The 26100-nt window shown below is 48.7% G+C and overlaps 1 protein-coding gene across 10 annotated transcripts in view; it reads right to left on the minus strand.

The window, feature by feature from the left end:
- The window catches only part of HERC1 (HECT and RLD domain containing E3 ubiquitin protein ligase family member 1), a 3379312-nt gene that overhangs the window by 1985833 nt on the left and 1367379 nt on the right, over positions 1-26100 (minus strand). For 9 of the 10 annotated variants that reach the window (XM_069624399.1, XM_069624403.1, XM_069624396.1 and 6 more), the window contains exons 32-34: positions 24719-24825; positions 1955-2065; positions 1686-1862 (exon numbers count right to left, since the gene is read on the minus strand). In XM_069624399.1, the coding sequence (XP_069480500.1) occupies positions 1686-1862; positions 1955-2065; positions 24719-24825 (395 nt within the window). The remainder of the gene's footprint in view (positions 1-1685; positions 1863-1954; positions 2066-24718; positions 24826-26100) is intronic. The other variant, XM_069624397.1, reaches the window with a different exon arrangement.

Below are 26100 nucleotides of genomic sequence, written 5' to 3' on the forward strand. Positions count from 1 at the left end.
TGCAATTTCCAAGGGCAAAGCTGCCTGAAACGAATATATTGTGCCCCCCAAGCAGCGAATCTTTTGCTCTCCAACTCAGGAGGCAAAGAGGTGGTTTGAGTTAGTCTGTCGTGGCTTATACTACCAAACTTTCCAGGGATGCATGGGTGGAGATTTGAGGGTGGGGTGATTATTTTTGGCCCAGTCTTGGTCCAATGCAGGGTCCAATGCTGACATCTTCGAGGTCTCCGACACTGGGGCCTCTGCTGGTGGGTTGATGGGGAGCAGGGTTTCTCTCTGGGGAACCTCATCCAGGGTGTCAGTCACTTCAAAATGAGCCTTGGGCATGGTGGCTGTTGATAACCGCAGTGTTAGAAAAATGAGGTTCACCAAGAATGGGCATCAGAAGGATGTCCAGCTCCGGGAAAGTGTTGAGGACATTGGCAATTTGTAGGTTTTCAGCCGGGTCCAGCAAGTACTCCAACTCACCGCAGAACTCTTCAGAGTTTTCTCCTGTCTCACTGGAGTAATGGGTTAGATCCCAAATGGTTAAGGTTCAGCCCCCTCAACAAAGCGGTCAAACATTCTTCACATAAACCTACCCATTGAAAGCGGGTCATGCTTATGGGGGAAAAAGCGTCAATGGCAAGGGGAGCTGGTGCTGAGCGCTTCAGGTCCTGAGCAGCATGGTGCCCATCAGATATGTGTACAATGTAGATAGGGCTGAGCCAATAGGCATGTGGTCCTGCAAGATATCCTTGCTGACTTTTCCTATCACAGTGAGTCCTTAAGTCACCAAACGGCTCCATAGCCTTTACAAAGAGGTCTAACATTTTGAGCCGGAAAGCCTCCCATTCCCCTCGAGGGGGCTCTGGGTGGGAAGCCGTACCGGCAGAGCAGAATTCTCAGGCGAGTCCCTGGAATGATGGCTGCTCATGCCTCGTGTCGTCATCTAGGTTGCAGGAACACTTTCGGTGTTGCTTCTCCTTCTTGTCCTCCTAGATTCGAGTGTGGCAGTCTTCTTTTCTGCTCTGTGCTCTGAGACTTCAAAGGTGTGCTCTTGCCCTTCCTGGGGCAATGGAGAAGAACAATGCAGCACGCTTTGATAGGGCCTTTCGGTGGGTACATGGATTGGCATGACCTGCAATCCTGACGATCATGTTCTTACCCCAAAAAATACAGACATATCGTATATGGGTCAGAGACAGACCTTGGTCTCACGCAATACACAAAGGGCTTGAAGCCCAAGGTCTTTCCAAGGTTTGACACGGCATAGTCACAAATTAACAAGATAAGTGTACTGAGTTGCAGAAAATAGGAACAGAGATCATTAGACGCAGCGGCTCCATTTATGCTGGCACCGACATCACTTCTAGTGTGGGACGGGGTAATGGTGCCAAGTGGAGGGCTTGCAGAGCCACACTACACCCCCCTGGTGGAAGAAACGTTCCATAAAGCAGTTGGCACTGCAGATAGAATATCATAGATGAGGAATCTGTAGAAGGAAGGGATGCATTCGAAATATAGTCTACATGAACCAACAAGAAAACTAGAGATGAACAAAAGATAATCCACTGTCAAATAAACATGATATTGTAACTTGCAACAACACATTACATTAGTTTATAAAGATCAGAGTTGGATTTTATTTCAACTACAAGCAAAAATAAGGTTAAATAAAAAATGTACATTTAGAAATAATTTACCTTCCACTGGTAGCATCCTGATGTAACCCCAGTTGAGGCTAATCCGTACCCTTTGCCCCCACTTCCATGTGTTAAAATCTGCCCATTTTCAACAAGACAACACTGGGCTTTTTCTGGGTCAAAGGACACCTCCTGTATGGGCAGATTTTCATCCTCTTCCTCTGCCTCTCCTTGCTTCTGTAAAAAATAAACGCACTTTAGCTGCTTCTGTTGGGGATTGATATGTTTTCCCCCCTTTTTTATAATCAAACAAGAGACATTGCATTTACCTGAAGTTTCATTTCTTGCTCCTTTTCTTTTATTTGCATCATACGCTTTGCCTGCGCTATGGGTGTCTCCCACATGCTGTCAGAGAGCAATGAGAATAATCTTTCAACCACCTATGGGAATACAGCAAAAATAAACTTCATGCTACAACAATATCAAAATTATATATGATACATTACTCACCATAATCGTATTTATGATGCTTGTATCTGCTTAGATTCACATGCTGTGCATAGGCCGACATCTAGTGGAAGCTGCAGAGTATTATAGTTTATTTTTCAAAACTCGAAAATGGGCATCGACACAGGGCGTTCCAGTAATACTATCCCTAGTGTGACGTCCACTGTACCCATGATCCCTCACGCATGTAGGACCCTCAAATTGTATTTTTTCTGACATGAGGTAGCATGAGGAGTACCGCGAGTACAGAATATCCAAGCAGATACATAGAAAGATAAGATAAGACTACAAGCATCCATGCGTCTTCTCTCAGAGGGGAGGAAGGGTGGGTCGCATGTGAATCTAAGCAGATACAAGCATCAGAAATACAATTACGGTGAGTAATGTATCCCTTCTGAGGCTTGTGGAATCTGCTTAGATCACATTCTATGCATAGATTAGCGAGCAGTGTTAGAAGAAGGAGGTGGGATGTGAGAAGGGTCATGAGCAAATAAATGTCTAAGAACCACTTGTCCCACTTGAGTATCTGTCTTGGAATGAGTGTCAATGCAGTAGTGCTGAGTAAAGGTGTGAATAGAGCTCCAAGTAGCTGCTTTGCAAATGGTGTCAAAGGCTACATTTGCAATGAAAGCCAGAGTGGCCCCAATGCCTCTTGTAGAGTGGGCTCTTAGCATGAAAGGCAGAGTTTTTTCAGAAAGGGAGTAACACAGCTGGATACAATTTATTATCCACTTAGAGATGGCACCTTTAGAGACACAATCTCCCTCTCTGCCTGTAGCTACAGAGACAAACAGTTGGTCTGTTTTCCTTAGCGCCCTGGTCTTGTCTACATAGTATAGGACCACCCTACGCCCATCTAGGGTGTGTAGTTTCACCTCAGCAGAGCTCTGGGGTTCTTGGCAGAAAGCCAGAAGCTCAATGGACTGTTTAACATGGAATTTCGAAATAAACTTAGGTGAAAACCTAGGGTGTGTTCGTATAACCAGTTTATCTTTATGAACAGTAAAGAAAGGATCCTGCACTGACAGAGCCTGAATTTCACTGACCCTTCTTATAGATGTAATGGCTACTAAGAAGGCATTCTTATATGTCTGGTGTTTGAGACTGCTTTTATGCATGAGCTCGAATGGGGGGACCTATGAGTTTAGCTAGCACGACATTAAGGTCCCATCCTGGTGGTGGGTTCGAAATTGGAGGGTGGAGTCACTTTACCCCTTCCATGAAGGCTTTTACCACTGGCACTTTCCACCACGATACCTTGTTATGGAAGGTGGTGTATGCTGACAGAGCTGCCAGGTGTACCTTTAGTGAATTAAATACCAACTCTGCGTCCAGCAGGTGGAGCATGTAGGGGACAATAATGGAAGGAGTGCAATCAACGGGGTTGATTTGCTTATTCTGGCACCAGATAACAAATATTTTCCATTTGTCAAAATAACAGTGCCTAGTGTTGGGCTACCTAGATTCCTGTAGGATGTCCATGCACCTTTGTGGTAAGTTGGATTCATAGTTTGGACACCTCAGGAGCCATGCTGCCAAGTTCATTGAGCTGGGTTTAGGATGCACTGTTTGACCTTGGTGCTGGGATAGTAGGTTGTACCAGCACGGGAGTCTGATTGGTTCGCACGTTGCTAGCCTGCGCAGGTGTGGGAACCACGGTTGTCTCGCCCACAGGGGAGCAACTAGGATGAGCGTCATCGATTCCCTGTGCATCTTGTTGGCTACCTTCCTCATCAGAGGAATTGGTGGAAAAGCGTAAGCAAACATCCCTGACCAGTTTGGCCACAGGGCGTTCCCCTTGGAGCCTGGATGGGGAAACCTGGATGCGAAGTCTGGGCATTGTCCGTTTTCGCTTGTGGCAAATAGGTCTATAGCGGGGAAACCCCACTGTGAGAAGATGTCTTCTACGACTTCTCTGTGTAGAGACCACTCGTGTTCTCTTGGGAGAGGATCTCTGCTCAAGGCGTCTGTTAGAGAATTGAGATCACCTGGAACATGTTGAGATGACAGGTAGATGTTCTGTCTGAGTGCCCATATCCAAATTTTCTGGGCAAGCTTGGACAGATTTGGCGAACAAGTCCCTCCCTGCTTGTTTAGGTAGAACATCGCTGTTGTGCTGTCTGTTAAGATCTGCACTGACAGATTTAACAGGTGGGGCTTGAACACTCAAAGCGCTCTGAATATTGCCAGAAGCTCTAGCAGATTGATATGATTCTTGGCCACTGTGTGAGAACAGAGACCCTGAGCTGTGTAGTGAAGGAGGTGTGCTCCCCACCCTGATAGGGATGCATCCGAAGTGACTACGGCCTGTACTTCTGGATCGTAAAAGGGTTTTCCCTTTGACAGGTTCTCTCTGGTCCACCAGTGAAGACTCTGTACCAGTGTTGGCGAAACAACCACTAGATCATCCCACTGACCACTCGCCTGAGACCACTGTTTCGCCAACCATCTTGCATGGGACGCATGCGCAGACGCGCGTGGGGGCCCAGGTAAATACATGATGCCATCATGCCTAGCCAACGCATTGCTTTGCGCGCCGTTATCTGGCAACCCGGCTGATAGAGGAATTTGCAGTAGTATATTCCGAATTCTTTCCTCTGATGGAAAGGCCAACCTCTCTTGAGTGTTTAGAACAGCTGCCAGGAACTGTTTGGAGGTGCTTGGCACCAGGCTTGATTTTTTCTCGTTTATGGAGAAACCTAATACAAAAAGGAGGTCGATCGTTCTTTGAATGTTTGAACTGCAAATTGCTGGGGTCTCCCTCGTGATGAGCCAGTCCTCCAGGTAAGGGTATACTGGGATTGCCTCCCTGCGTAGGTGTGCCGCCACCACCGCCAGAACCTTGGTGAATACCCTTGGAGCCGAGGCTATACCAAAGGGCAGGACATTGAACTGGTAGTGCCGACTGTCCACCTTGAAGCGCAAGAATCTTCTGTCCGCTGGGAACATGGAAATATGAAAATAGGCATCTTTCATGTCCAAAGTTGCCATGTAATCCCCCTTTTTTTAGGAGGGGGATTACCTCTTGGAGAGTAGTCATGCAAAACTTTTGTGGCTTGACATACTTGTTTGCCGGGCAAAAGTCTAATACTGGGAGCATTGTTGGATCTTTTTTTGGCACAAGGAAGTTGAATAAATACCCTTGTTTACCTGTTTGCCCGGGACGAATGCCATCGCCTCCTTTTCTAGAAGATTGACGATCTCCTCGAGGAGGATCTTCTGGTGGTCCAAGGAATGTAGTTTTTGTCATGGGGGGTGATTTCGGGGACGCTCGAGCATTTCTATGCAGTATCCTGCGGACAGCACCCATCTGTCTGAAGTGATCCCTTCCCAAGCCTGGATGAAGTTGGTAATGCATCCCCCTACTGGAGATGCGTGGGAAGGGACCCTGATCCCGGCGTCAATGTTTTGCGGGAGGCGTGCCGCCACTGCTGGGGCTGCCTCTTCCCTTGCCACGGCCCCTCTTGTTTCCACTGTTATAACTTTGGGTAAACTGCAGGTTGTTACCACATGATGTACCCTGCCCCTGAGAATAGTTGGAGCCTCTGTGAATTTTGTCCACGTGGGCGACAAAAATTGCCATTCCCTCTTTGATTAGAGGGCTTGTTGGTCAACTATCCCAGGGATTTCGAGTCTCATACTCGTCCTTGGCATTTTTTAATGTGTCCTCTACCGCCTTGCCAAAAGTAGATTAGGCTCCACCGGCATGTCAATTAAGGATGCTTGCGTCTCGGGTTTTAGCCTGCCAGCGTTATCCGCGGCATCAAAGGTGGCCAAAGGATGCAACCGGACACAGCTCTCCCCTCCGACGCAACCTGTGCCAACTGGCCCTTTAAAAGTTCTGTACCGAGTCTATAAGTGCAGCAAATTCCTCCCACTGGTGGCAGTTGTAACTAGCCAGCAGAGTGGTGGAGTTGGCAATCCTTGCCTGGTGGGCGGAAGTGGAGGCTACTTTCCTTCCCAACCCGTAGATCTTCTTGCTCTCTTTGCCAGGGGGAGCCTCAGACGAAGAAAGGGGCGTTCCCGCCCTCTTCCGGGTCTTAGTCACTACCAGGGAGTCCGGTTTCAGTTGCCCCTTTATGTAAAGCGGGTCTAATTGGGCTGCCCTGAACAATTTTTCAATTCTAGGGTTTACTGCCCTGGTGAGGTTAGGATTGACAAGTGAAGGATCAATTCTCCTCTGTATAGACTTGAGAATAGGGATGGCCTGGGCAATGGCTCTCTTTTCCCCTACTAGTTCCTCAGCAAAGTCCCTCTTCTCCTGTGCCCCCTGGGTGTCTATGCAGAAGTGTTCAGCCGCTCTAGACAAAACCTCATTTAGGAGAGGTTGGTTGTCTACTGGAGAGTCGGTAACCTAAGGTTCTTTGCCTACCGGGGAGTCTACTCTGTAGATTTCTGGGTCATCTTCCTCTTGGTCCTGGTCATCCCCATAGTAGTCCACCCCAGTTTGGTCATCCAACAGTACCAATTCTGGATCCTCATCTAGTGGTGGATCCTGACTATACTGAGTGTATGGCTGTACGTAGAAAGGGTCAGAAGACCGACCTTGCGTTGGTGGCTCAACTCAAGGTTTTTTACCAGGGGGTAGCGGGTCCCTAGACCCTGAGGGAGTAGCCCCATCAGGGGTACAGGAGAGGAAGTGATCTGGGTTCTTAGCATAGAAGTCCGCTAGGGATGACATCCTAGACATAACCCTGTCTATATCCTCACTGGACCATTCTTTGGAGCTGGGGATTACCCTTTCTTGGGAAAGTTTCCCTGCTATGACCTGACTGGACCTATGGGCTTGTGTAGGGGTCTTGGTTAGCTGTTTATCAGAAGACCTAGCACTGTCTTTATGTACCAGAGCAGTAGAAGAAGGCTGAGTGCGTTTCCCCCCTCCCCATGAGTGGAAGAGTGCTTCCCTGATGTTTTCACCTTCTCTTGAGGTTTTCGTCGTCTGGCGTCGAGATTCGGGGGTAGTGTCCCTTTACTTAGAGTGAGGACGTCGGGAAACGCCGTCGAGCGGTCTGCTGACGCCGACTCCTGGAGTGCGGCCTGAGGATGGAGGTCAGCTTCGTCTTCCGACGATCGTACCGCCATTACTTTGGTGAGTGAAGCACTCTTGGCAACAGTGTATGGTTGCCTGGTGTCATGCGGCGATCTTGACCGAGAACGCCCAGAGGACACCGATTCGGTGGAATGTTCTTTGCGTGCCTCCTGAGCACTCGACACGCGCGTTGAGTCTCGGATGGACTTACAAGTGTTTAGTGGATGTGGTGTGGGTAGCACTCTCGTCGCTGGGTGTGCGCCCCATAGCTGCCCTGCCGGACAACCTTCCGCGGTCGGGGACTTGCGCTTGGCTGTCTTTCGACACCACGTTGCCCTAGCTGTCCGATAGTACAGCGTCACTGCTATCGCTGAAGGTGCCCTCCGCTTCCATGGCCTCTCGCTGCCTGGCGTGGTGGGCCCAACGTTTGGTCGAACGGTCCTTTAGAGTCTTAGCCTTGAACCAACTGCACGCTCTGCAGTTCGCCTCGGGGTGGTCACTCGGCAAGCGGAGGTTACAGGTGGCGTGTCCGTCAACCTAAGGGTACTTGCGGTTGCACTTGGGGCAAAATTGGAAAGGGGTACCCTCCATACGCACCCTGTGGCAGTGGGCTGTGGGTAGGAATATATATATAATAAATATATTTGAGTGTAGAGTATGTACTACCCCCTACTCTCCCTACTTGAAGGGCAGAGGCCTTCCAAGGCCCAAAGTCTGTTGTGCAGCTCTCGACGGTTGTTTTCTTCTCTGGTCAAGCTTCGATATTCGGTGACTCGACGTGGGGATGGAAGAAACGGGGAAATATGGTAATATTTGCAAAATTATGGCTAAAAGCCAGGGAACTCTGCGGAATGCTTCCGACCAGTATGGCGGAAAAAACCAATCTGAGGGTCCTACACGTGTGAGGGATCATGGGTACAGTGGACGTCACACTAGGGATAGTATTACTGGCACGCCCTGTGTCGACGACCATTTTCGAGTTTCGAAAAACAAACTCTAATACTCCGCAGCTTCCACTAGATGTTGGCCTATGCACAGCATGTGATCTAAGCAGATTCCACAAGCCTCAGAAATATATATATATATGATACATTACTCACCGTAATCGTATTTCTGATGCTTGTATCTGCTTAGATTCACATGCTGTGCATAGGCCGACATCTAGTGGAAGCTGCAGAGTATTACAGTTTGTTTTTCGAAACTCGAAAATGGGCGTCGACACAGGGCGTGCCAGTAATACTATCCCTAGTGTGACGTCCACTGTACCCAAGATCGCTCACGCGTCTAGGGTCCTCAGATTGTATTTTTTCTGACATGAGGTAGCATGAGGAGTAGCGTGAGTACAGATAATCCAAGCAGATAGATAAAAAGGTAACACTACAAGCAACCATGCGCCTTCTCTCATAAGGGAGGAAGGGTGGGTCGCATGTGAATCTAAGCAAATACAAGCATCAGAAATACGATTACGGTGAGTAATGTATCCCTTCTGAGGCTTGTGGAATCTGCTTAGATCACATGCTGTGCATAGATAAGCGAGCAGTACCTGAAGAAGGAGGTGGGATGTGAGAAGGGTCATGAGCAAATAAGTGTCTTAGAACCACTTGTCCCACTTGTGTATCTGCCTTGGAATGGGTGTCAATGCAGTAATGCCAAGTAAAAGTGTGAATAGAGCTCCAAGTAGCTGCTTTGCAAATGGTGTCAAGGGGTATATTTGCAATGAAAGCCAGAGTGGCCCCAATGCCTCTAGTAGAGTGGACTCTTGGCGTGAAAGGCAGAGTTCTTTCAGAGAGTGAGTAACACAGCTGGATACAGTTAATAATCCACTTCGAGATGGCACCTTTAGAGACGCGATCCCCCTCTCTGCCTGTAACTACGGAGACAAACAGTTGATCTGTTTTCCTTAGCGGTCTGGTTTTATTTACATAGTAGAGGACCGCCCTACGCACATCTAGGGTGTGTAGTTTCACCTCAGCCAAGCTTTGAGGGTCCTGGAAGAAAGCCGGAAGCTCGATGGACTGGTTTACATGGAATTTAGATATAAACTTAGGTGAGAACCTAGGGTGTGTGCGTAAAACCAGTTTGTCTTTATGGACAGTAAAGGGATCCTGCACTGACAGAGCCTGAATTTCACTGACCCTTCTTATAGAAGTAATAGCTACTAAGAAGGCTGTTTTATAAGTCAGGTGTTTGAGACTGCTTTTATGCATGGGCTCGAAAGGGGGGCCCATGAGCTTAGATAACACCACATTAAGTTCCCACCCTGGTGGTGGGTTTGAAATAGGAGGGTGAAGTCTCTTTACTCCTTCCATGAAGGCTTTAACTACTGGTACTTTCCACCACGAGACCTTGTTATGGGAAGTGGTGTATGCCGACAGGGCTGCCAGGTGTACTTTCAGTGAGTTAAAAACCAATCCTGCATCTAGCAGGTGGAGCATGTATGTAACAATAGTGGAAGGAGTGTAATCAACTGGGTTGATTTGTCTACTCTGGCACCAGATAACGAATCTCTTCCACTTGTCAAAGTAACAGTGCCTTGTGTTTGGTTTCCTAGATTCCTTTAGGATGTCCATACACCTCTGTGGTAAATTGAGATGTCCAAACTCTATGACCTCAGGAGCCATGCTGCCAGGTTCGTTGAGTTGCTGATGCACTGTTTGACTTTGGTGCTGGGACAGTAGGTTGTACCAGGCTGGAAGTTTGATGGGCTCGCACACCGCCATCCTGCGTAGGTGTGGGAACCACGGTTGTCTTGCCCACATGGGAGCAACTAGGACGAGCGTCATCGACTCTCTGTTCATCTTGTTGACCACCTTCCTGATGAGGAGTTGGTGGAAAAGCGTACGCAAACATCCCTGACCAGTTCATCCACAGGGTGTTCCCCTAGGAGTCTGGTTGGGGGAACCTGGATGCAAATCCTGGCCATTGTCTGTTTTCGCTTGTGGCAAATAAGTCTATAGTGGGGAAACCCCACTGAGAGAAGATATCTTCTACGACCTCTCTGTGTAGAACCCATTCGTGTTACTCTGGGAGGGAGTCTCTGCTCAGAGCATCCGCTAGGGAATTGCGCTCCCCTGGAACATGTTGTGATGACAGGAAGATGTTCGGTCTGAGTGCCCATATCCAGATTTTCTGGGCAAGCTTGGACATATTTGGCGAACAAGTCCCTCCTTGCTTGTTCAGGTAGAACATGGCTGTTGTGCTGTCCGTCCGGATTTGCACTGACAGGTTTAGTAGTTGGGGCTCGAACGCTTGAAGCGCTCTGAATACTGCCAGAAGCTCTAGAAGGTTGTTCTTGGCCACTGAGGGAGACCAGAGACCCTGAGCTGTGTGGTGGAGATGGTGAGCTCCCCACCCCGTCAGACATGCATCGGTAGTGACTACTGCCTGTACTTCGGGATTGTAAAAGTGTTTTCCCTGTGCAAGATTCTCTCTTGTCCACCAGTGAAGGCTTTGTACTAGTGTTGGCGAAACAACCACTAGATCGTCCCACTGACCACTTGCCTGAGACCACTGTTTTGCCAACCATTCCTGCATGGGACGCAAGCGCAGGCGCGCATGGGGGACCAGGTAAATACATGACGCCATCATGCCCAGCAAACGCATTGCTTTGCGTACCGTTATTTGGTGACCAGACTGATATTGCGGAATTTGCAGTAGTATATTCCGAATTCTTTCCTCTGAAGGAAATGTCAACCCCTCTTGAGTATCTAGGATTGCTCCTAGGAACTGTTTGGAGGTGCTTGGCACCAGGCTCGACTTTTTCTCGTTGATTGAGAAGCCTAATTTGTGGAGGAGGTCGATAGTCCTTTGAATGTTTGTTCTGCAAATTACTGGGGTTTCCCCCGTTATGAGCCAGTCGTCCAGATAAGGGTACACCGGGATTGCCTCCCTGCGTAGGTGTGCAGCCGCCACCGCCAGTACCTTGGTGAATATCCTTGGTGCCAAAGCTATCCCGAAGGGCAGTACCTTGAACTGGTAGTGCCGACGGTCCACCTTCTGTGCGGTGGGAACATGGAAATATGAAAATGGGCATCTTTCATATCCAAGGTTGCCATGTAATCCCCCTTTTTTAGGATTGGGATTACCTCTTGTAGCGTAGTCATACAAAACTTTTGGGGCTTGACATACTTGTTGCCAGGCCGTAAGTCCAATACTGGGCGCATTGTCAAATCTTTTTTTGGCACAAGGAAGTAAGTTGAATAAATACACTTGTTTACCTGGTGTCCCGGGACGAGTTCTATCGCGTCCTTTGCTAGCAGATTGGCGATCTCCTCGAGGAGAATCTTCTGATGTTCTAAAGAGTGTACTCTTTGTCGTGGAGGATGGTTCCGGGGACGCTGCAGTAGTTCTATACAGTACCCTGCGGATACTGTTGACAGCACCCATCTGTCTGATGTGATCCCTTGACAAGCCTGGGTGAAGTTGGAAATGAGTCCCCCCTACTGGGGTTGCGTGAGAAGGGACCCTGAACTGAGCGTCACTGCTTTGGTGGAGGCGTGCCGCCTCCTTTACTGGGGCTGCCTCTGCCTTTACCATGTCCTCTCCTATTACCCCTGCCGTAACCCTGGGTAGACTGTTGGCTGTTGTTCCACTGTGTACCCTGCCCCTGGGAATAGTTTGATCCTCTCTGGGAATTTTGGCCGCGTGGGCGACGAAAATTACTATTCCCTCTCTGGTTAGGGGGTTTATTGGTTAACTGGCCAAGGGACTTGAGTGTCTCGTATTCGTCCTTGGCATTCTTCAGCATGTCCTCGACCGCCTTACCAAACAACAGATCGTCTTCCACCGGTTTGTCCAACAATGATGCCTGGATTTCTGCCTTAAAACCAGACTGCCGTAACCACGCATGTCTCTTGATAACAGTACCTTCTGCTATCAATCTGCCTGCGTTGTCCGCGGCGTCAAAAGTTGCTTTTAAAATGCAACCAGACACGGCTCTACCCTCTGCAGAAATTCGAGCTAAACTGGCCCTTTAAGGGTTCTGGTGCAGAGACTATAAGTGCCGCGACTTCTTCCCACTGATGGCAGTTGTAGCTAGCCAATAGGGTGGTGGAGTTTGCACTCCTTGCCTGATAGGCGGACGTTGAGGCTACTTTCCTACCGAAACCATATAGTTTTTTGCTCTCCTTGTCTGGAGGAGCTTCGGCCGATGACAAGGGTGTTCCAGCCCTCTTACGAGTGTTAGTGACAACTAGGGAGTCTGGCTTCAGATGTCCTCTTATATAGAGAGGGTCAGACTGGGCTGCCCTGAAAAGTTTTTCAACTCTGGGATTGACTGCTCTGGTGAGGTTCGGGTTCACCAGGGACGGGTCTATTCTTCGCTCTTCCTGGACACCGTGGGTGTCAATATGGAAATGTTCTGCTGCTCGTGCGAGAACCTCGTTCAGGAGGGGTTGGTTATCGACAGGGGAGTCGGTAACCGGGGCTTCCTTCTCTACCGGGGAATCTACTCTGTAGGTTTCAGGGTCTTCCTCTTCTTGGTCCTCATCATCCCCATAGTAGCCCGTCCCGGTTTGCTCTTCTACCATGCCAAAATTTTGGTCCTCACCAAAGGAAGTCTCTCCTTGATACAGTGAGTATGGCCGCGAGTATGGTTGTTCCTCGAAGGGGTCTGTAGACCTCATCGGTGTCTCAAACCGGGGCTTCTTACTCGGGGGGATAGGATCATTAGAGCCTGAGGGTGTAGCCCCTTGTGGATTATATGAAAGGAAATGGTCTGGATTTTTATCGTAAAAGTCTGATAAAGAAGACATCCTTGACATGACCCTATCTATGTCATCACTCGACCAGGTGTGGAAGAGTGCAGAGGCTGCTTCTTCTGCTGTTTTCCCCCCTCCCCGGGAGTGGAAAAGTGTTTTCCCTGTCCCTTTGTGGCTCCGGAGGTTTTTGACGCCTGGCGTCGAGGATCGGGGGTAGAGTCCCTGTCCTTCGAACGTGGGGCCTTGCTGATCTTGTCTGCGGGCTCCGACTCCTGGAGAGCGGCCTGGGGGTGGAAGTCGTCTTCGTCCTCCGACGATCGAACTTCTGTTAGCCTAGGGAGCAAGGCACTCTTGGCAAGAGTGGATGATTGCCTGGAGTCATGCGGCGATCTCGATCGAGAACGCCCAGAGGACACCGATTCGGACCATTCTGTTTGTGCCTCTTTCCGAGAACTCGACGTCGTCGAGTCTCGGTTGGACTTCGTGTGTTTTGTGTGAGTGGTGTGTGAAGCGCTTGTGTCGCCGGGGGTCTTCCCCATAGCCGCCCTGTCGGGCGACCTTCCGAGGTCGGGGACCTGCGCTCGGCTGTCTTTCGACACCGTAATGCCCTCGCCGTCCGAAAGCACGGCGTCGCTGCCATCGCTGAAGGCGCCCTCCGCTGCCATGGCCGCCTGCCTGGCGTGGTGGGCCCAACGCTTCGAACGGTCCATAAGTGTCTTAGGTTTAAACCTACTACACGCTCTGCAGTTCGCTTCGGGGTGGTCCCTCGGCAAGCAGAGATTGCACGTGGCGTGCCTGTCGACCCAAGGGTATTTTCGATTGCACTTGGGGCAGAATTGAAACGGGGTACCCTCCCATACGCACATCGAGGCAGCGGGCTGCTAAGTGTAGGAAATGTATAAGGTGTAGCTATATACCAAGAGTGTAGAGTATGTCCACCCCCCCACTCTCCCTACTTGCAGGGCCCAGGGCAGAGGCCTTCCGAGGCCCGGGCCGAGGCCAGAGGCCTTCCGAGGCCCAAATCTGTCGTGCAGCAGCCGACGGTCGATTTCTTCTCTAAGCCGGCGTCGAGTGTCGAAGTTCGACGTTGGGATGGGGAAAGGATGTAAATGAATCAATATTTTAGCAAAAGTATGGCTAAGGCCAGGGGACTCCGTAAAATGCTTCCGACCAGTATGGCGGAAAAAAACAATCTGAGGATCCTAGACGCGTGAGGGATCTTGGGTACAGTGGACGTCACACTAGGGATAGTATTACTGGCACGCCCTGTGTCGACGCCCATTTTCAAGTTTCGAAAAACAAACTGTAATACTCTGCAGCTTCCACTAGATGTCGGCCTATGCACAGCATGTGATCTAAGCAGATTCCACAAGCCTCAGAAATATATATATATTCTGAATATAAACAATCCTAAAACCAAAAATAAATAATAGGATAAAACAATACATTAAGTTATGAATCTTCAAATTTGTTCCATATATAATGTCAGGGCCTGTGTCCAGCATATTTTGACCATAAAATAGGACAAGAACAGAGCACATAAATAGGTCAAACCAGAAGAGTCAATTATGTAAAGTGCATGTTAACCCTTAGAAAATAAGTGTTACGATTGTAAATGTACATTATGTTTCCTAATTTTAAAAGCCTGTCTCAAATAACTCACAGAGCCCATTCCGCATGAGGAGAATACACCTTTAGTGAAAACAAAAGTTCCACGAAGCTCGGTCGCTTCCAAGATTAAGATCAATGTTTTACATTTCATTTCTGCATATACTGAACAGAAAAGGAACAGGTTACTTACCTGTAACTGTTGTTCTTCAGCATGGGTCTGGCATGGATTCACATGTTCATGAATATTCCCCGCCAGCAATCCTCGATAAAAGAAAAAAGAGTTTCACTTTTGTTTACAAAAAGTCTTTCTCCTATAAACCAATCACTGAGCTCTGGCTCATAAAGCCCCGAGACAATGACTGCCCTCTCCCCAAATACCTCCTCTGGCAGCCATCTTCAGATTTGGTAGCATGTAAAGTGGCAGTATGACCAACAAGAGCCGCAGGCGGGAGGGTTCACATGTGAATCCATGCCAGATCCATGCTGGAGAACAACAATTAGATGTAAGTAACTTGTTCCTTCTCCAGCATGGGGTGTGGCATGGATTCACATGCTCGTGAATGAAGAATACATAGCAGTACATACATACACAACCACAGGAGGTGGCAAGGCTCAACGGAAGCAATTACTCTCACCTCCTCACCAGGCTCACCTTCAAGTGAACAGGTTGCGTAGCACTGCTTGGACGAACCTGGACTCCTCTCTGGAATCCGTCAACGCAGTAGAATCTCGTGAAGGTGTGCGTAGACCTCCAAGTAGCAGCCCTGCAGATGACCAGCAGGGGCACATCAGACAGGAACACCCCTTGTTGCAGCGATCGCTTTGGAAGAATGGGCTCTCGAACGGCCAGGCAGTGGTCGGTTTGCCAACCGTGGACATTGAGCGATACAGGAGAGCGACCAGGAGATGGAAGCCTTGGACAAGGCCTTTCCATGGTTCACAAAGAGCTGAGAAGTCTTCCGGAAACTCTTTGTGCGGGACACATAAAACTTCAGCGTTCGCGGCACATCCAGCGAGTGCAAAGTCCTTTCAGCCAGCGACGAAGGCTTTAGAAAAAACACAGGCGACACCAAGGGTTAGTTGAGATGAAATTCCGACAGAACCTTGGGCATGAAGGAGGGATGCGTCCGCAGCGCCACCCTCATCTCGTGGAAAGCCATTTTTGCCTTTAGCACTTAAGAGTCGACTACGCTCTGGGAAGGACCTTCTTGCAGTCCGCTCACAGCTCGTACCCACCAAACTCTAACGCAGCAAGAGCCAGGCCTTCAGGTTCAGCTATCCTGGGTTGTGGTGCAGAATTACGCCTCCTTCCCTGGCGAGCAGGTCCGCAACCACTGGTAGCTTGACCGCAGGTGCCGCTGACATGCCGAGAAGGTCCGAGTACCAGATCTGCCTCACCCACTCCGGTGGGACGACGATCATCCTGCACCAACACCTTCTGAGTTGACAGAGGACTTGTAGTAGTAGTGGAAACAGAGGAAACAGGCCTTCCCACGGGAAAGAGAATGCGTCCCCCATGCTCCTCGGCTGGGGGAACCTGCTGGCAAACCTCTGCCACTTGGTTGTTGTCGATGTCGCAAAGAGATCTAGCTAGGCAATGCTCCACCTGAGGAAGAGGCTGTCCAGTTGATCCTGCCGAAGCTCCCACTTATGGCAAGAGCGCAGCTCCCTGCTGAGCAAGTCGGCGAAAGTTTTCTTTACTCCCGCAAGGTGAAAAGGAACGAGAAACATCCTGCGACTGCCTAGCGCCACAGCTCTTGTGTCGCTCTGGAGAGCGCTGGAGACATGGTGCCCCCCCTGCTTACTGATGTAAAACATTGTGGCGGTATTGACCACGATGTCCCTCACCACCTTGCCCTTGAGTGGTGAAGAAATTACTTGAGTGCCCGAAACACTGCCCGCAGCTCCAGGCCGTTGATGTGAAGCTCAGGCCTCTGGAGTAGAGATGTCCAGTGTGGGCTGCCCAACCCTCCAGGGAAGCGTCAGTCGTGACAGTCTGTTGGTAAGGGGACAATAATTGGTAAGGGGAGCTCTGGAAGTCTGTGCCTCTGGCAATGTTGGAGTGCACACCCCTGCACCTTATCGCTAGACAGAAATCCTCGTCAAGCAGAATCTTGTCTTTGAAGCTTCCAGACACCTGGATTCAACAGGCGTCCAGGAATTCCTGGAGTAGTCGCATCTGCAACCTGCAGATCTTGATCAGGTACATGCACATCATCATGACGAGTAGCGACGTGTTAGTCCTCACCGTGGCGATCTTCAGTGCTAGCAGCCATTGCACTTTGCCCAAAATGGGCACTATCCTCTCTCCTGAGGGGGCCGTTAGACAGGAAACCGTGTTGAGTCTGGTGATGGAGTCAAGCAGGACTTTGCATAGTTCACAGAGAACCCCAGATCCGTCAGCAGCCAGACGGTCCTCTCCATGTGATCAACGGCAATGTCCCTTGACTTGGCCCAGACAAGCCAGTCGTCGGGGTATGGGTACACATGTATCCTATGTAGACGCAGATGGGTCGTCACTGGAGCCAGGCACTTCGTAAAGACTCTGGGCACTGACATCAGTCCTAAGGGGAGAGCCTTGAACTGGCAGTGCTTCCCCTGAACGATCAAGCACAGGAACTTGAGATGTTTTTCATGAATGGGGACGTGCAAGTAAAAGGCATTCAGATCCAACAATGACCGGAATGCCCCCTCCTCCAGTGGGACGAGAACATTTTGCAACGTGACCATCCTGAATTTTTGGGACTTTATGTACTTCGAGTCATCGTAGATCGAGAATGGGCCTCAAGCCCCCGGACTGTCTTCTTATTGAGAAGTATCTGGAGTAAACTCTGGGGCCCCGGAGTCACTTCAGAACCAGCTCTATCGCCCCCTTTTTTTAACATGGCCCGAACCTCCAGCAGCAGCTGAGGGATGTGTTGTTCCTGCCGGGCCACCGGTGGCATCTGCGGATACAGTGCTGAAACTCCAAAGTTTGTCCATGGGCGAGAGCATCCAACACACATCAATCGGTGGAGATTTTTTCCCACACACTGACGAAGTTCGCCAGCCGGCCTCCCACCGGGGTGCATGGGTGGGGGCCCGATGCCTCGGCCGGTTCAGCCCTGATTGGATGCCGGCACACCGCCTTGATAGCCTCGACAACAGTGGCCTTCGAGGGGCCCCTGTAGGCTTCCTGGGACATGGAACGGGAGGGTTGGTGGTAAGAGGACGATCCTCTGCTGAAACCGTTTGAAGATCTGCCCGACTTCCCTCCTGAAGAACGAAAGGACAGACAGTGCTGTTGCAGCGTGCCCAGGGCACAGGCCGTCACTGTGTCAATCTTGATGGCCTGAAGAGATTCATCGACGGCCTTTCTGAAGAGATTGTCTCTGTCGAACGGCATGTCCAGGACTTTAGTCTGAACCTCTTGCCTAAAGTTGGTGGCCTTCAACTTTAGGAGGCAAACTCAGTTTCCCTTTTGCAGGAACCCTGTGTCTGCAATGTCCAGGGCCATGGTGATAGTGTGGTTCGAAGCCACCTCGCTCCCCTGGAGAACCTGCACTGCCTTGACCCATTTGTCCTCTCGGTTGAAAATCCAGTATCAGGGCCCTCTTGTACCATAACTCCCAGTCGTACCTGAAGCGTTCATTGCCTTGACCATTGTCGCCGCCGAGTAGATAACCTTTCTACCCACGGCATCAGACTTATTCCCCTCGCTGTCCGGGGGAACAAAGGCTGAGGAGGACGGGTTGGATGACTTCTTCCGCGCAGCCGCTGAGACCACCGAGTCTGGTGATGGCTGTGACCGCAGACACTTGGGTACAGACACTGGAAACCAGTATTTCTTCTGTAGCCGGTCTCTTTTCGCCAAGGCTGAGGCTCGTTTATTCAGCATTGCTAAACCCTTATTCCAGACGTTGTCCAAGAGGGCCACCACCAGAATGGTCTTCCTTTTCGCCTCGCGGCATTGATAAAGGAATTCCTCCTTCTTTGTCTCCTCCAGTGTGAGCTGGAAGACTTCAGACAGGCGGGCAATCAGAGTGAAAAGAGCCCACTTTTTCTGGGGGATAGAAGTCCTTGTAGGCGGAGAGATGCCGCTGTTGTCAGTCGTTGCTGTGTCCGCGCCCCTGTGTCCCGAGGGGGGGAGGGCCCTGGCGGCTGGAGAGGAGGCATAGGGTGCCTCTTCGTTTTCGTCGGCAGTGGAGGCCCTGGTGTCAACGGGGTCATCGCCGGTGGTACAGTCAGTGGCAGCATCCTCTGCTGTATCTCCGACACCAGCGTGTGGAGGGTCAAAAGAATGTCATGCGACAGATCTCTGGGAGGTGCCTGGGGAGTAGGGTCACTGGACCAAGCAGCTATGTCGTCACCACCGGCGATAACCACCATCGTCGATCCCAGCCTTTTCCGGGATGTGTGGAAGGAACCATTGTTCTCCCCATATCAGATGAAGAAATATCAGTGCCCCGGAGTTCTACTACCCCCTCCCTTTTCGGGTCCTGAGGGCTCGGTCTCAGGCTAAGGGACGGCATTCTCTTTTCAGGGGACTTTTCTGCTGGTTTTGGCCGAAGACTCACTTTCTGGGAAGAAGAGCCGCCCTGGCTGCCGTAGCGGTACCCACGACCGGGTCAGCCCCTTTCGCCTTCCAAAGGGCAGCCACCACCAGCTCGATGGAAGAGGAAGATGAGCCTGCAAAACCTGGGCCTTGACAGGCAGGTCGGACAAGTTGTCTTGCTTGGTCTTCTCTGGTTTCTCCTGGAACTTCCCCGGGGTAGCTGATTTTCTCTTCGACGAAGAGCTGTAGCGATGGCTGGAGACTGAGGCCGCTGGAGATGAGGAGCAAGCCCTGGCTGTCGCAGGACCTGCTTGCGCTGCAACCCCGGTGGAACTGGACTTGCAGTGTTTGGTCTTGTATTGGAGCCCCATGGACGGGGCGCCCTCGAAGGACTTAAAAGCCTGCTCTGGCTGACTGGATCCGGAAGAGGCATGCCCCTGGGGGAGTGGGGGGGCAGGGGCCTTCAGCCACGCCGCCAGTCTGATGTGCCAATCCTTCCTAGTGCGCTTGGTAAAGCCACGACAGATCTCGCAATCTTCTTCCTTGTGTGACGGATGAAGACAAAGACACTGGGAATGCTCATCCTCCATGAAAACATTCCGCAAACTGCAGCTGGTGCAGAGCTTGAAGGGGGAGGCTCAGTCGTTCGCTTCCAACATGGTGTAGTGTAGGCCCGCTGCGCGTTCTGGAAACTTCGAAGAAGAAACACTTGACAATCCCACTCTTGAGGGGTGGAGAAAGATGCAGAAAGACGGATCCCCATTGGTCGGATGTAGAGAAGCGATAGAGCACATGGGCTCGATTGAACAAAAATAGGATTTCCCTAGAAAAAAGCGTGAAAAATGCAAGAGCGAAACACAAGGACTCCCAACACTTGGACGTGCGGTAAAAATCATAAAATGGCTGCCAGAGGGTATTAGGGAGAGGGCAGTCATTGGCTGGGGGCAGTATGACCCAGAGCTCAGTGATTGGTTTATAGGAGAAATACAGTTTGTAAACAAAAGTCAAACTGTTTTTACTTTTACCAAGGATTCCAGGCCTGACAGGGAATATTCATGAGCATGTGAATCCATTCCAGACCCCATTCTGGAGAAATATGAAGTATAAGAGATCTTCCCTTGGAGCCCTGGAAAGAGGACAAGAACTGACAAAGATACCTTTAAGCGGCAGGCAATTAAACCTTGCCCTCGTAATTGTGAAAGGAGGATAGCACAGGGGCAAAGTTCTGGTCTTGGAAGTAAGACCACAGAGCAAATGAGGTTTGAATCCCGGATCAGCACGTGTAATAAAACAAATATAATAAATTACATTTCTAAAGTACAAATAGTTACTCCAGCATAAATATTCTTGCAAAGTGTTTGAAGCTAGAATAATATGGCGACTGTTAGCATGGTTCATGATCTATTTCGATTCCCTCATTGCCTGAACATGAGATGTACAGTGCAATTGTAGCTTTTTCAGATCCCCGGAGCATTGGAGCGGAATTGATAAAGTGGCTATGAGCATAGACCCAGTTAAATATGAGCAGCAAAATGTGCTGAGGAGCGTGGAACTCCAAGCAGGTTCTGGAGGAAATAATTCTCTACAACTTGTAGTGGGTTTAGATTTGAAAATCCCCAAAGAGTTAAACCATATTTGAAGTCCACAAATGACTTTGCCTTGTAAAACCCCATAATCACTTGCACATCTTCATAAAACGGTAATTACCACCCATCACTTGTTTCATTGTCTCAGTTTGTTTCATGATGTGGTGCTTCCAATTAAACCCTCAAGAAAAGTGCACTCCAAGATGATGAAATGCTGTTACACATGGAATTCTATTTGAATTTGCATACATGGGGGCCCTGCAGTCTAAGTCTAAGGCGTTCCTAAAAGCTGTGTATCTGATGACAAGCTGCTGAAGTGGGTGCAAAGTATGGGTTAATATGACAGTTTCATCAGCTGTTAGGGAAAATTCTCTGTAAAGGCTAATTTCCCAAACCTAGCGAGTCCCCCCAGCAGTTTTGCTGGATTTTTTGGGGTTTATTTTTTTCTCCTGCTAAGAGTGAGACTCTTTCTCCCACTCTTAGACATGATTTGAGGTGTTCCTTTGACTTTGAATGTGTTTTATGGACTATTGGGTCCTTTACCCCATAGGGCTTCATGTGTTTTTGGTATGTGGGTTACACAGCACCCTCCGTGTCGTAACCCAGGAGTGTCGTAGCGACCCCCAAACATAGACTCTATACCCTGGGATTGACTACTGTGTCCCAGAGCATGTAAAGTCACCATTGGCTTTACTAGTCCCAAATTATGAACAGAAACCAGTACAAACCATCATATTGTGGACGTACTGGTCGGGACAATTCGACTGGCCCGGGGTTTGTTGTTTGCCCCCTGATCGAGTTTTGGCTGGTGACAGTGGATACTACTTTTTATATTCGACCGTGAATATTTTCCTATGAGCTTTTCTCATTGTTCGAGGCTACCACTTTTTAATATAGCCTCGAACATACCGCCGGTTTATTAAATGAATATTAAATCACTGGTTGGTAATTTTTGCCGAAAATCGGTCCCAAAATGGCATGTGTGTTCGCTTCTGTGACTCCAACCCAAGTCGGGCCCTTTGTTCCACTTTTTGGCGGGCTTCTCCACAGAAGCCTCCAAAAGTGGTGCCACTCTGTCTGGGTACCACAGGGAGTGTGGGAGGGGCTTTAGGCACCCTGGACTGAGTTGCCTTGGCAACTCAAGTCACACTCTTGTGTGATTGGCCCAAGTGGTGAGCCGCCTGGCTCAACACTTAGCATGTTTGATTGACAGCTAGGCTGAATGAATGGGGTTTGCTGCATAAAAGCAGGGCTTTGGGGACTGGAACTTCAGAAGTCGCCACAGGACCTAAAGAATCCGAAGAGGGAGAAGCTGAGCCGACCTGCAACAACGACACCACCGGTGGAGCCCTGCTGAACCGTCTCACCACTTTTCCCGACGACAGAGGAGATCTCCAGTCCGGAGAGTCTTCTTCCTTTGACTGGTGGGGATAACCAGTTTGCCTGTCTTTTCGCCTTCCCCGATCATCTCGTGGCCACCTTGCCTGTGCCAAGCACCCCAGCAACCGGGATACCACAGTTTTTCCACCACCGCAAATAAAAGGATCTTACCTTTTAACCGGAGAACTCCGCGGCTGGTTTCTTCCCTGGCAGGGCAACGACCTTCAGCTTTCCTCCACGTCGAGACCATCTCTTCCTCTGGACGACGCTGTGACTTGCACTTGCTGCAAGGATCAACTGCCCCGCTGGAGGATCCTCTCCACTTTGAAGGTACTCTGTCTGCCTGGCCTCCCTCGCAACAGTCTGTGTGGGGTGACTCTTAAAGCTTCCACTTACCACTTGGGTTGGCACTAGGCTGGCTAACTGAACTTTTCTGAGCTAACAATTCTTTTCTGAACTCCCTGCAAGGCTTTTCAAGACTGTGTGATCTTGGACGCATTGGTGCTCTGTTCTCTCAAAGAGGGAGCCTGGCCTCTGAACTTTTTGCTCACAAGTAGACTGACTTTCCTGCCTTGCTGGATGCTTCTAAAATATTGTGTTGTGTGATTTTCCCTCCCTTTTTCTTAACTTATTGGAGTGCCATCTTTAGTTAAGCGCTCACCTCTGTCTGGAAATAAGTGGTGTTAACTAAGACTTGTCTAATAAGGAATAAGGGATGTACATCTAGTAATAGTGACTGTGTGTTGAATTTACTTACCTCTTTTTGTGCTAGTGTAAATTACAAGTGTGTCTTTAAATAAATAATTATATACTTTTACACCAAAGCTCTGGTCAGTGTTTGCTTGTACTACTGTGTCCCTGTACCTATTGTGTATACTCTGCATACTGCCCAACTCGTCTTGAGAGAAGTCTGACTGCTCAGCCACAGCTACCAGGTAAATCTGGGTGGTACAGACTGCTACCAATTGGGTTTACTGCCAACCACCTGTAGTCCTAAATCTTTTGCAGTGGTCCCTAAGGGAACAGCACAGTTTTCTGCCTAACATCAGCATATGCTGGAACAGGCATATTGCCAAGAGTAGGGGTGTCAGCACAGATTTTAACTACTGAAGAATACAAATCGTTTATGTACAACTACAAAAAGTACAGGGCCAGAACACAACTCATGAACTCTAGATATTGGTCTGGACAATAAAGGATTCTCTGTGATCCCTTTCTAAAAAACATGGTCAATTATTGCTTGCGTCCATGAGTTTGGGAAGATACAGTGATTGACCATAGCATTGAAACAAATGGTCAAAACTGGATCCCATATAGCTACCATATGGCGAAATATATCAGCATGCATTCAGTCTGCTCCAGAAAAGTGGTTGAGGCCTGTCTGTGTATGGCATCAGACACCTCCTAAATAGAAATTGTAAATATCGAATTAAAAGCCTGAGAAGCTACATGGAAAGTCCGGTGGGCGATGACTGTGGGAAGCAGGGAATGGTTCTTGGTCTAGCTGATGGCTTTAAATTGCGAGGAAAAATGGCACTCTATACATGATCCTCTGTGTTGGTTTTGAGACCTTTAGAACTTCTTAAAATAGCTAGGGCCCTGTGTAACATATTCCCAAAATGCTCTGGTGGTTTTCCCATTGGAAGCAGCAAGTAGCTCAGATCAAGCATGAGTATCCAATTCTTTTTATGAGTGGTCACTGCTTTCTGTATGCAGCCTGTGCGCTTACGATAGCCTTCTTAGAAGGATCATGGTTCTTCAAAGTAGAAACTAGGTTACATTTGTGAAATGTACACTTTGAGTATAACCATCCCTTCGATTCTGATAGGGAGTGAATCGTTGACTATACAAAAATAGGAATCCAAAATCATACTTATCGAAAAGCAACAGGTTGAGAGTATCTGGGATACATTGAGATCCATCTTTAGCCATGTATACAGATACTCAATGTTCGGTAAAATTAGAATCTTGTGTAAGGTGGATTTATCTAACATATTACATTTTATTCTCCTATGACTTGAAGTGGATTTGGCCGAAGCTAAGTGCGGAAATATATTTGCTGGTTGCCTGAAAGCCCACCATTCAATCTGTAAAAGTAGTGGGTGGTCACCAAAGATATCCTCAACAGCAGAAGTTAATTAGAAAAGGCCATTTAGTGGCGGGAATACAAAAATAGTCAATGGTAGATGCTGCATAGAGCCTCTTAAGGTATGCTTTCCTAGGCGGTCCGGTGGCACACATCCATTGATCAAGCGCAAGCCCCACTCCAATAACCGGGAATTAAACAAAAGGCTGTTAGAGCACATACAAGGATCAGTCGCACAAGGGTCCGAAATCCCTGTACTTATGTCCTCCTGGATATCAAAAGAGGTCAGAAAGAGGGCCATTTCCTAATTTTAAATTAAAATCACACGCCTGGATTAACCAACGATGCTTATTGACCATCTTCAATACTATTTCATCCATGAGGCATTTAACAAGTGTTAAGCTAGAAATGTTGTAATGTTTTTGTGGAGAGTTATACAAATATATCAATATAATCTGTATCGATCCGGTGGACGTTAATTTAAAAACTTGCACACAATTAAGGTCTGAGCAGATAGGAACCAAAGTACAGTTAATCGAGGTCTTTAAAATAACTATACATAAATAAATATCATTGGAGCAATACAGTTACAGTTGAATTCGGATGGGAGTGGGGGGGGGGGTGGATCAGTGAACATTTTAATATATTTTGGACAACTAACCTGCACCATTTGGTCGTCCTCCACATTGGATTCAAAAGCTGGTAACACTGCTTCCAAGACATGAAGTGAAAGAAGCCTTGTCCTCAAGTTTCCAACGAGAGGAACCCCTAGGGAAACATAGCAGGGCACTGTTAAATCTTGGCTGTAAAAAAACAGCTTCAAAGACAAACATGAGGCCTCCTGCGATCATTCAGTTAATAATGGTTTTCAGCTACATAATAATTATATCTATAACAAACGTAATAACTTACCTCTTTTAGAAAATTGATCGTCCATAAAATTATATGTTTTCCTTAATATTCCCAGTCATGAATCTGGGAGGAAACTATTTCTTATCCTTGGTATTAAAAAAAAAAAAAAAAAAAAAACATTCTGATGGATATTAGGCCCACACAGATAACTTTAAACCCAAGATTGGTACTAAAAGCATTTTATAAAAGGTTGTGTGCTAGTATGACTGAGTCAGTTTCACCCAGGCCTTTAATCTGGAAAGGGTGCAGTGGCTCAAAAAATATGCACCCATACTCCGAGTGAAGTTATGCCTTAATTCCCAGCACAGAGAAGGAAAAGGTTGAGGAACCTAAATAAAGCCTTCAGTAAAGCATACATGTATAAATCACCATCCTCAGATGGAGGGGACACAGGACGATGAGTAATCTGCTGCAGGGTAGTGTCCTTCAGAAGAAAAAAAACATACAGTTATCAATCACTGCATTCACTTCTTCCCGAGGGAGCCCTTTTCGTGAGGCTGCTACCCGATAGTCCCCCTGGGGGTTTTATAATGCAGGAGGATCTGATGGGAAGGGAGTCTCCCCTGCCCCAGGAACAAGGACAAGCATCTGGGTTAAAGCCCTTATGAGAACATCACACCCTCACATACTCTTGCCTTTCCTTCTTCTGCTAACCTCTTTGAAGACAGTAGACCTATGAACGGTTATAAGGTAGACTACAGTACAAAGCACTGAGATGACGAACATCAGGAACATATGGGATGAGTTGGCCCCATGGACCAATGAAAGAAACAAAGGACTTATACAATGGACCCAGACACTGCTGGCGACATTGTATAAAAATCGGCAGACTAAACACGGTCTTGGGCAGCCGCAAAAGACTGCAGGTGTGCTGTGCACGGAAAAGCGGGAAATATGAATCTGTGTTGCTGGTCCTGAGAAGGAGAACTCCAAGGACTCTGACAGTCCACCGTGTCTGATAAACGGGAGGTCTGCAGGAACAGGTTGGTGTCCAGTAGCATCAAGAGGGGGAAGGAAAGCAGAAGGCAGCTGTGAATGCCGTCGCACAGCCGGGGGGGAAGGCAAGACCCCAGAGAAGCCGAACGGAACACGCCCGCCATCCCAGGAAGCCCCGGCAACGTGTCAAAGCCC

Source organism: Ambystoma mexicanum, chromosome 11 (assembly GCF_040938575.1).
Source record: "Ambystoma mexicanum isolate Mex_15411 chromosome 11, UKY_AmexF1_1, whole genome shotgun sequence".
Taxonomy (NCBI): Eukaryota; Metazoa; Chordata; class Amphibia; order Caudata; family Ambystomatidae; genus Ambystoma; species Ambystoma mexicanum.